Here is an 11,955-nt window from a genome sequence, read left to right as displayed (position 1 = left end):
TGACGGAGGAGCACAAAATGGCACCGTTTGAGGGTGCTGGCGCGTGAAGTCGGCGGCGAGTGAAAGAGAAAGTGAGGGGAAAGTGCAAAATCAACTGCTAGAGTAACCAGTTCCATTTAGAGATGTTCGCAGACAATTTAAGCGGTTTTTTCTTCAAACCACTTATTAAATTAAAAATGATTTTTTTTGGACTGTTTGATATTTTTGACAAAAATTAAATCAAACCAAATTACTAATGAGTGGTTTGAGCGATTTAGTTTGAGCAATTTAGACTTAAACTTAAGATTTTTTAGGTTTCATTCGTTTCGTTCGTTCGAATTGAAAATTTAAGTTAAAAAGAGAAATTTATATGAGAGAAAAAAACTCAAATAGAAAAGGTTGAATTTGAATTTTTATTCGAGAAAACACTGTAACAAAAACTTAAATTGTGATTTAAACTAACGAAACGAGTAGATTCTTAATATTTTAAAGAAATTATAAAGTTGTTCATTTATTGAAAAAAATAACAGTTGCTTTTAATAAGCACAAAGCTAAAAGAGAGAATAGGATCATACTGGGGTTTTAACTACAATTTTCTAGTGAGAGAATTCCAGAGAGAGAGAGCGGGGAAGAAGAGAATAATCCAGCCGGCTATTGAAAGTGCGTCTCTGGTTAGCCGGCCTTCAAAATATACTCACGCGCTCTACGTCGGTCGATTTACATGATAATGAAGTCCGTGTTGGTGTTTTCTTCTCTTTTTTTAGTTGTTCGTGGAATAAAGGCAGTCATTCTGCCAGTGTTGGTGTTTGGTTTCCTCTACAAATTGCTAGATTTGTATGAGCTTTGGTTGTTTTTGTTGTTTTTAGTTGTATTCCCCCACCAAGCTATAACCTTGTGTGGGTTTTGTGTTGTTTTTAATCTTTTATATCTCTTTAACTAGATCTCCTGTTTCGGTGAGCTTGATCTAAAAGAATACTGACTTTCAGAGATCAGTTTTTACAAATAATTTGTTACAGCCCTTTCGAGAGAGTGTGGAGGGAGAATTAAACGAGCTAAAAAAAAGTTCTCCAAATTGTGTTCATTATCGGACCTTAGATCCCTGTACTAAGATGCCAACGTATCTATCGATTTTAGTTTGTTATATCAAGTTTTCTGTATTTGATTAATGAAATGGCTTTTGCATTAAGAAAAAAAAAAGAAGCACAAAGCTAACAATAACTTTTAAAACGAAAAACCAACGAAATAAACAATAGAATGAACACATTTTCCTAGGAATTTCATCAAACACCTGATAGGCAATACACAAATACTTTCCTAAGAATTCAAACAATCACCTGATAGCAAATACTTAGTGGTAATTAAAAAATTTGTCCTTCATGTCCATTAAGTTTTAAACGTTGTCAATGTCGCTTTCACTATTTGGTATATCATATTACTAGTATTATTAGTATTTAAGTCTATAACCGTTACAAAAAATGAGCTCAAGTTCCCCAAAATGAGAGAGAGAAGAAAGAAAGAAAGGAAGAAAGAAATAGAGAATGAGATTACCAGAGTCGGCGACTCGGCAGCGAATGGCGGGGTGGCAGCGGCGGCGAGGTGGCAGCGATGGCGACGTGGGAACGAACGGCGGCGAGGTGGGTCGACGGCTCGACGCTTCACTGAGCAGAGGGAAATGTTAGGGAACTTCCTTTTGCCTCGTTCGTGAGAAAAGACAATGTCGTTTGTCTAAAGAAAATGTTATGTCGTTTGAGAGATGTATTATCGTTTATGAGCTAATTCGGTTCCAAAACGATAAAACTGTCGGTGTCTCTCTCGCTCTGTCTGTCTGTCTCTCTCTCTCTCTGTCTCTCTCTCTCCTACACTTGCAGTTGCGAAGAGGCAAAGCCCCAATGGCGTCGATTGTTCCAGAAAACCTAACCAGAGAGCAGTACGTATACCTGGCGAAGCTCGCCGAGCAGGCGGAGCGCTACGAGGAGATGGTCCAGTTCATGCAGAAGCTGGTGGTGGGGTCCACCCCGGCTTCGGAGCTGACGGTGGAGGAGCGCAACCTCCTCTCCGTCGCCTACAAGAACGTCATCGGCTCCCTCCGTGCCGCCTGGCGGATCGTCTCCTCCATCGAGCAGAAGGAGGAGGGCCGGAAGAACGACGACCACGTCGTCCTTGTCCGCGACTACCGATCCAAGGTCGAGTCCGAGCTTTCCGACGTCTGCGCCAGCATCCTCAGCCTCCTCGACTCCCACCTCATCCCTTCCGCCTCCGCCGCCGAGTCCAAGGTCTTCTACCTCAAGATGAAGGGCGATTACCACCGGTACCTCGCCGAGTTCAAGGTCTCCGACGAGAGGAAATCCGCCGCCGAGGAGACCATGCTCTCTTACAAGGCTGCCCAGGTGCGCAATTTCTTAATTCGATTGATTTTCTTTCTCTGAATTTCTTGATTTCTAGGGTTTCGCAAAATCTCGATTTGATTAGAATCCGAATTTGATTTCATGTTTTTAGGGTTCTGAATCTGCGACTGTTGAAGATTTTAATTTGATTTGATTTGATTTTCCAGTAATAATTGATATCGATCAAAATCAGAAATTTTTCGATTTTAATTGTGTTTTTCTTCTCTCCAATCAAGGATTTGGCGCTTGCGGATCTTGCACCGACGCATCCCATAAGATTGGGGCTGGCGCTCAATTTCTCTGTGTTCTACTACGAGATTCTCAATCAGTCTGATAAAGCTTGCAGCTTGGCCAAACAGGTATTTTGCAGTCCACTATTACAACCCTTATTTTCTCTTGTTTATTATTATTATTATTATTATTATTTGTTTCCCCTTTAATAATTTCACGCGCACGCTTCATTGGGCCACTAAGTAAAGAGTTGGGCAGGAATGTTAACGCGGAATCTTATCTGATATTTTATTGCACCATTTTCGGAAATAGTAGGAAATAGGCCAATATAAAAATCTTAAGAAAGTATATAGGCTAATTTTTAGTTATAGAAATTAATAAGGCCATAACTTGTCAAGTTATGGTTAATAACTAGATAAATTATGGATAAACTTGTCAAGTTATGGTTCATAACTAGATAAGTTATGGATAATAACTTGTCAAGTTATGGTTCATAACCAGACAAGTTATGGACGAAAATAGTAATTTGGCCTATTTATTAACTTATGTAAACTATTGGCTTTTTAATTTTAATTCATCTCAAGTTTTGACCTATTTCTCTCTTTTTCCCTTTTAAATATCTGTCACAGGTCAATTTTGTTATTAAATGTGTATGACTCAGCTAAAGCGTGATTGAGCCTACCTTCTTTCTTCGTCAATGATGCTCTTTCATTGTGTTCCACTATTTGCTTGGTTTATTTTTTTGGATCAAATCGTCATATACAAGTTACACACCATATGTATTGGATTTCTTTTATTTTGACTATTTCTTGGTGCATACAAATAACGAGACATGAGATAGTCAAACTTTGCTAGTAATTAATTTTGTCACATATTTGTAGTTTTTATTTTGGTGGGTGCTTTAATCAAGTCAAATGAAATTTTGGGTTGCAATTGTTGGTCGTTTTAGGTGGTTGGACATCCCCCAGGTTGCCGTACTTCGATGCTTTGCTGTTTTGAAATTTATTGTATATCCTCCGGAGTCGTGAAAACATTTGAAATGTGGATTGTTAACTACCATAGATAAAGCTGATTGGTGAGATCCGTGAGGATTTTGGTCTTTTGACATTGTATTGCCGGATCAATTTTCTTTACTAAGCTTCTTATATTTTGCCAGTGAATAGCTTGTTCTCTTGATATCCTGTAAAATTTCAAGTCTTTGAATGAAATTTCTTTGTTAAGAAAGAATAAAAAAAGAAAAAAAAAATTAAAGTCTTTCGGTCGCAAAGAAATTTACCACGCAGATACTTTGTGGTCCATTGCTGTTCTTACAATGTGATTTTTCTTTTTGGTTACCATTTGCCTATATTTTCAAACTTGTTATAAACTCAAGAGATCGGAATGTTTCACAGAGATGTTAGAATCAGTTACTCTTTGAGCACATGCCATATATCAGGTGCCAATAAAAATCGCCTGCGCTCTTGTTCATACATTGCAAGGGACTGAATGGCACTCTCACAGAAGTTTTGGTATCAGCTATGCTAATCTTATTTTGTTGTAGGCTGTCAGTCTCACCTTGAGATATGTTGCTTTTGTTAGGTTTCGGCTATGCTCATCTTTCTTTGATGTCAGTCTGACCCTTGAGATGTGTGGCTTTAAATGCATGTTTTTTACCGTTCATTTCACCCGTTCAAGTTTAGAATTTGAGTTTTTTTACAGTAAAAAGCTCTCAGAAACAATCACATCTAATTTTTTTGTTACAGTAAAAAAGTTCTCACATAAAGTCATATCTTAATTCGAATTAAAAACTTGAATCAGCTAACTAAACATGTTAAATCTGTCCTTTTTGAATCACCGGATTGCTTTCTATGTATTTACTTGAGTGCCCACTTAAGTTGCTTTTATTATACTTTGATCAAGGCATTTGAGGAAGCAATTGCTGAGTTGGACACTCTGGGAGAAGAGTCGTACAAGGATAGCACTCTCATCATGCAGCTCTTACGGGACAACCTCACCCTTTGGACTTCAGATGTTCAGGTCAGTGGAGTATTAGTTTCTTTTAACCTTATGGTATGTAGATTTTGAATGACCAAGGTGTAGTAACTTCATATGTTGGTTTTCATGCAGGATCAGTTAGATGAGCCGTAGAAAGCAATATAAGTTGCCCAGGCCTATTCTTCTTCTGCGAGAAGAATGGCATTTATTTGTGCTGATTTTAAGAATGTGTGTTAGTCATGTAAATCAGGTGTCAAAGTGTCAACCTTCAACATAATGCCTCCATATTCAGACGAAACTAGTTCCTGAATCTGTTTAGTAGTTTGGAAAATATGGAATTTGATGGAACGCTAGCTATATATTTTTCTACATTTTATTTAGTTTTTGCATAAAGATGTCAGGTGGTTTAAAGATCACGTCAAAACAAAGCATATAAGACAGCTTTGCAGGTTGCATCGGTGGAAATTGTGAAAAAAAAAAAGCAAAAAGAAACTTTATACAAAGATTTCTAGTAACCTGTTAAGCGGTTAATAACAGTGTGTTCGATTTATGTTTCAAAATTACATGTGGCTTTACCATGTTTATTGTTTACGGTGGATTTCTGTCTCTTCGAGGTGGATTTCTGTCTCTTCGAGAACACTCACAGTAACCTATCACGGATTGATTAAGGATTAATGTTGTAGATTAATAGAGAAGATAAAAATTTATAGTGATTCGGCAAGATTGTTTTGGCCTAATTCACTTGTGATTACAATTTCTCTGGAGTAGTAGAGTAATGCGTAAAAAAAACTTAATGAATTCACATGGCTCTATTTATAGGTCTTGTACACATGAGAGACCATCTCTGCATTTCTCGAGGAGATCATCTTCTATCCCTTAATTTTGAGATTTGACAGTTATATTTTCATGATTTCTGCTTCCAGGTTAGGTTAACCACCCTTTCTGGCTACTTGATTTTCTAACTTCGACAGTAGTAGTTAGTACAGTGCATCTTCCCTTGAGTTGACATGACTATCTTTGGATTGGACCGGGCTGCTACCTTGACGTCGTGGCATTTACTACTTCAACGGGGCTCTCGACGCACGTTATCTCGCGTGAACTCTCGACGTATAAAGGGCACTTTAGGTATAGTTTATCCCTTGACGTGAGCAACCGATTCTCAACATGAAGGCCTCGGCGCTCGTCGTCCAAAGGAGTGGTCAATTCCTCGACCGTGATGTAACAATTACCCTCTAGACTGGGACATCACGTTGTGATGTTTCAGGCTATGCAGCGTCGAGAGTTCCACGTGACAGATTCGCTCCTGCAGACTATGGCGGCTGCTTGTAGGTACAGCGCCATCATTACAACGAGTTTTTCGGGCAGTGGAGCAGTCTCGTCGATTGTGTCAACGGTCATGTCCCACGTACCCTGGTGACACGTGGCAGTCGAGGGGGACATTGCAGTCGTCCGTTCAGATTTATTTCTCTAACTCTTATCCCAGCCGTTGGATCGCGTCTCTTCGGATTCACCATTGGATGAGGTCGGTTTGAATTTGACGATCGAGATCTGGCGTTGTTCAGACTTCTCTGAGGCTCCTGGGCTTCCCCATGGGGTATATATATACCCCCTGAGACAGCTCCACGGTCGTCCGTCTTTCAGAACGCCGTTACTATGCCGGATTTCTCCCAAAGGTTACCGTCTCCGACTTCAACTTTCTGTGTGTATTTCCGTCCGTGGTTCTCCCTCTCAATCTTAAGGTTTTCAGACCACTTTTCAAGAAATGGTAAGTCGTTTTGGCTCTCTTTTACTTGTCAGTGTGATTCTGACCTTGATTCTTGCAAAAACTAACATTTCGAAGAGAACAATATAACCATAAACTTACCCGGACAATGTTGTTGCTCATGAATCTGGGTTGAATCTTGTTGTGGTAGCACCTGCTTGGGTTTAGTTGTCCACGTCGGGGTTCTCAAACTCACTTCTGGGTTTTGGGGGACCCTTATGAGTTTTTCCTCATTAATGGGTTTGGAACCCATTTTTAGATTGTGTGAACCTGGTATTGAAGTCCTAGGCTCTTGGATCATCTTGATCCAAGCACACTTCTCTTTTCAGACTTTGTTTTTGACCTCTCGACTATTAGGCTCTAACTTGGCCATTTCTTGCTTATTTCCAAAACATGTCGCCCAAACAGGTTAGAGGTCGAGAGGTCTTCATCTCCAGGGTTAGGGATGACCCTGAAGATGCCGCATCGACAAGTACGTCTTCAGGCAATAGCGGGGACTCTCTGCTTCGCCAGGTGGATGAGTACGCTTAGGGGTCGGTCTCGACCTCTCAGCCGGACGAGCTAATTCTCCTCGATGATGAGGATGATGGCCTAAGAGTTAGCCTTACTGGGGGGCGTGGTTATGGGGTGGCGTCGACTAGTGGTGTCTCAGGGATGGTGACAGAGGTCAACCCGTCAAAAATCAAGTATCGGGTTGCCATGAGGGCGTTCAACGATGCGGGGATCGACGCCAACAATTTTTATCTAATTATCCCGACCCCCAACGATAGGGCTCACAACCCCCCTGCCAATCACATGACTGTATACACGCGCACCCTTTAGCTTTGGGCAGACTCGGCCTTTTCATCCTTTTGTGAAAGCCATTTGCGGCCTCCACAGGATTTCCCCTGCACAACTGTCACCCAATTGCTGGGTGACAATAAACTCCATGATCATTTTGTGGAGAAAATTCTTGAACCTCGACATAACCGTCGAGGAATTTTTGTACTGTTATGCCCTTAAGGGTTCCCCCGGTCAGAAGGCGGTTTTTCTACCTAGGCGCCCACTCCAAATCCAAACCTCCAGTCCCGCCTGTCGTGGTCTAGAAGACTTCTAGTTGCTTGTCACGCCCCCAAATAGGGGTTAGTGACGTGGATGCTTGTTTAGAAATTTAAACATGTTTAAGAAAGTGATTAGCAAATAATTGTGCTAAGATTTGACTTTTCAAATCTAAAATATTCAGGTATTTTCAAACAAGCCCTTGCATTTAAGAGAAATTTAATTTCAAGAAGGGTGGTGAAATTTCCAACCAAACTAGTTTAAACCCACGCCCCTGGTATCGTGTCAGGAACTCCCACAAGTTTAGCATACATGAATTTAAATAAAAGTAAATGCGACATCAACCACAGTCTAGCAATATTTAAGTTTACAATCCATAATTTTATACATGCCTTGAGATAAAGGAAAAGAGGAAATACAACTCTTCACTTTGCGGGGACGAGTTCACCTCACCGGTAGTAGCTACCTACTCCGCACTACTCCTCGCGTCGCCTGGAGGGGTTTAATACATTTGAAAACATAGAAAAGTGAACGGAAGGCCCAGTAGGACATAATCTTATAAAACATAATAAATAAGGTACTCACAGTCTGAAGACATACACCCGGAACCGATCATCATTTTTTTTTGAAAAGGAAATACTCACATAGTAGTAGAAAATATCCGTAATATGAAAGTGTGCAGATCATCATACCACTGAGCAAGAAGTGGTAAAATGTCTGTCTAGTGAAAAAGTGCAGAGCCATAATTCCACTGAGCAAGAAGTGGATCCGTACGGGTTTCAAGACCTGCCCCCAAGGATACGATTCCCATATCCCGATCTCTATGGCCACCAAGCGTTGTATCATTCTTAAGATATTTCATTTTAAGAAATGGTACTCTTTAAAATCTCATTTCCAAAATCATTGGAAAACTTAATAGCATTATTCATGCTATTTCATTTAAAATAATTTTCTCTGAGCAAGAAGTGGTAAAATGTCTGTCTAGTGAAAAAGTGCAGAGCCATAATTCCACTGAGCAAGAAGTGGATCCGTACGGGTTTCAAGACCTGCCCCCAAGGATACGATTCCCATATCCCGATCTCTATGGCCACCAAGCGTTGTATCATTTCTTAAGATATTTCATTTTAAGAAATGGTACTCTTTAAAATCTCATTTCCAAAATCATTGGAAAACTTAATAGCATTATTCATGCTATTTCATTTAAAATCATTTTCTTTCAACATGTTTTGTTCTAAAACATTTTCATTGGCCAAAATCATTCAAAGTGAGGCTAACAAGGATATGGACAGGAATATCCTACCTTTTTGGCTGTCAAACTTGTGGCTATCTTCACGTAACCCTAGCTCCGCTTACCTTAAAGCTTTAATACTCGATCTTCTCAACTAGCTTTATGACAAAAGCAGTGTCTTAGGATATATTTCTCATTCCTAAAATGAATTGAGCTCAATCATGTTTAATTGTTTCCTATTAGTGTGCCTTGACTCAAATCCAATCTATGGGTTAGGTTTCCTATTTAATTTCAGTTTAAAAATAAGTTTTTAAAGAAATTTTGGCAGCATGCTGGCATAAATAGGAAAAATGCCAAACCTGCAGTTCAAGTCCAGTATCAAAATAAATTATTCATAATCCATCAAAACCAGTTTCCAATCAATTAAACAAGTCCAATAATTGAAAACCCCCAAATTTCATTCAATTCTAAGAACAAGTTTTCAAATCCAAACCCTAACTCAAAATTATTCAAATCTAACCAAAATTAAACTTTCTCAAGCTTAAAATTTGAATCAAAGAGTGGGTTTCAAGGGGTTTTACCTCAAATTAGTTTATGGAGCTTTATTGCCCTCGGTTTCTCTCATTTACGTTTTTTTTTGTGTGTCTCTCGGCCAAACTGCCGAGAGAGAGAGAGAGAGAGAGAAACTCAGAAAGAGCAAGGGAGAGAGAGCGAGAGACCGGCGGGAGTGAGAGAGAGAGAGCCCGGAGGAGGTGGCCGGCGGTGGAAGAAAAGAGAGAGAGGGAGGTGGTTGGCAGTTAGTGTGGGAAAACCAGAGGAAAAAAGAAAAAGAAAAAGAGAGAGAGAGGGGGCAGTCCCGAGGGGGGGCTGCATGGGAGGGAAAAGGAGGGAAAAAGAAAGGAAGAAAAAAGAAAAAGGAAAAAGAAAATAATAGGAAAAGAAAAAGAAAAATGGAAATAAAAAGGAAAATGTATTAAAATTTAAGTGTATTTTCAAAAACTTTTGGGGTGAATTCATAAATATTGAAAATAATTTAAGGTTCCTTAATTAAACATGTTTAATTCTAGAAGGCGTTACAGCTTTGCCCCCCCTTAAGAAATTTCATCCTCGAAATTGAAACTTACCTCAGGATATGAATAGATGTGGATATCATTCCTACACCGTCGTTTCTAATTCCCACGTTGCTTCCTCAATGCAATGGTGTTGCCACAACACCTTCACTAATGGTATCTCACGTTGACGTAGACTTTTCATTTTTCGATCAAGAATCTGTATTAGTGCTTCCTCGTAAGTTGTGTCATATTGGATCGGCACGTCATACCATTGTATAATGGCTTCTAGATCAGGTTGACACTTTCGAAGTATAGAAACATGGAACACGTTGTGCACGTGAGACAATTCTGGAGGAAGATCAAGGCGGTAAGCAACGACACCGACCCGTTGTGTGATCTGAAACGGTCCGATATACCTCGGCGTGAGTTTTCCTTTCACACCAAAACGAGTGACCCCTTTGCGCGGAGAGACTCTTAACAAGACAAAATCGCACTCTAAGAACTCTAAGGGTCTACGCCTCCTGTCAGCATAACTTTTCTGATGACTCTGAGCCGTTAACAGTCGTTCCCAAATCACGGCTATTTTCTCATTATTCTCTTGGATAACATCCGGTCCAAGGGTGAGTCGATCTTCTGACTCAAGCCAACAAGCTACCGATCTGCAAAGTCTGCCATACAACGCCTCGAATGGTGCCATCCTAATGTTACTCTGATAACTGTTGTTGTAGGCGAACTCAGCTAAATGGAGATACTTCCTCCAGTTTCTACCAAAATCTAGAATGCAAGCACGAAGCATGTCCTCCAGAATCTGACTAACTCTTTCAGATTGTCCGTCAGTCTGAGGATGAAACGAGGTGCTGAAATTTAGTCCGGTTCGCATGGCTTATTGGAAACTTCTCCAATATTTCGCATTGAAACGAGTATCACGATCTGAGGTGATGAACAACGGAACTCCGTGGAGTCTAACAATGTGCTCCATATACAGCTCTGCTAGAACTTTCCTAGAATATGTCGCACGAAAGGGAATGAAGTGTGAGGACTTCGTTAACCTATCCACAACGACCCATATGGCATCATGCCGCTATTCAGTCCTCAGCAATCCCATCAGAAAATCTATCATAATGTGTTCCCACTTCCATCCAGAAACAGGAAGAGACTGCAGTTCTCCAGCCGGTTTTTGATGTTCGGCTTTGACTTGAAAACAAGTCACACATTCTGACACGCATTGGCGAACATTATTCTTCATACATCTCCACAAATACTGCCTTTTGAGATCCTGATACATCTCGGCACTCCCATGATGAATAACAAACCTCGATTTGTGAGCCTCGTGAATGATCGTCTTATTTATCTTATCCACTTGAGGAACGACAAGGCGATTCTTAAAGTAGAGCGTTTCATCTTCCTGAATATTCCATTCGTCCAGTTTTTCTCCATTCTGAACTTAAGTGCAAACTATCTGAAGATGCGAATCCTGCCATTGGTTTTGCTTGACTTGCTGTATAAGGGTTGGCATTGAAACCAAGTTGTACACCATAGCTTGGTTATAATCCTCATAATACTAAAGATCATAGTCACTTACAATCTCACTCCGTTTCCAATCCTCTAAGGCCAAAGATGCTAGGATTCCTGGAGTCTTTCTGCTGAGAGCATCTGCTACCACGTTGGCTTTTCCAAGATGATACTGTAAGGTGAAGTCATAATCCTCCATATACTCCATCCATCTTTTCTGTCTCAGATTTAGGTCCTTCTGAGTGAACAAATACTTCAGACTCTTATGATCGGAGAAGATCTAGAATTTTACTCCATAGAGGGAGCATCTCCATATCTTGATAGCAAAAATGACCGCTGCTAACTCCAGATCATGCACGGGGTAGTTCTGCTCATGTGGCTTCAGTTGACGAGACGCATAGGCCACAACATGTCCATTTTGCATAACACACCCAAGTCCTCATCTTGACGCGTCAGAATACACCTCGTACGGTTCATCGCTATTAGGGATCGTCAGAATCGGTGCACTGGTTAGCCTAGTCTTCAGTTCTTGGAATGCATGGTCATAATCGGCATCTCATTCAAACCTGACTTCCTTTTTAGTCAACCGAGTCATTGGGGCAGCAATACTCGAGAAATCCTTACAAATCGTCGATAATACCCCGCAAGTCCTAGGAAGCTTCAAATTTCGGCTACGTTCTTCAGTCGTTCCCATTGTAGCACTGTTTCAATCTTTGGATGATCCACTGAAATTTCTTGTCCAGATATAGCACGTCCAAGGAACTTGACTTCTGTCAACCAGAAATCACATTTCTC

The 11,955-nt window shown here is 40.4% G+C and overlaps 1 protein-coding gene across 1 annotated transcript; it reads left to right on the top strand.

Annotated features, from left to right (window-relative positions):
* The first annotated feature begins 1,794 nt into the window (after positions 1-1,794).
* On the top strand, positions 1,795-4,957 carry LOC21384884 (14-3-3-like protein B). Its single transcript, XM_024174662.1, has 4 exons — positions 1,795-2,366; positions 2,600-2,722; positions 4,494-4,610; positions 4,701-4,957. The coding sequence occupies exons 1-4, from the start codon at positions 1,869-1,871 to the stop codon at positions 4,719-4,721; spliced, it is 759 nt and encodes a 252-aa protein (XP_024030430.1). The 5' UTR covers positions 1,795-1,868; the 3' UTR covers positions 4,722-4,957.
* The last annotated feature ends 6,998 nt before the right edge of the window (positions 4,958-11,955 follow it).

This window comes from Morus notabilis, unplaced genomic scaffold (genome assembly GCF_000414095.1).
Source record: "Morus notabilis unplaced genomic scaffold, ASM41409v2 Scaffold880, whole genome shotgun sequence".
Classification (NCBI taxonomy): Eukaryota; Viridiplantae; Streptophyta; class Magnoliopsida; order Rosales; family Moraceae; genus Morus; species Morus notabilis.
Note: the sequence above shows the minus strand (reverse complement) of the source record. Positions and strands in the feature narration are given on the sequence as shown.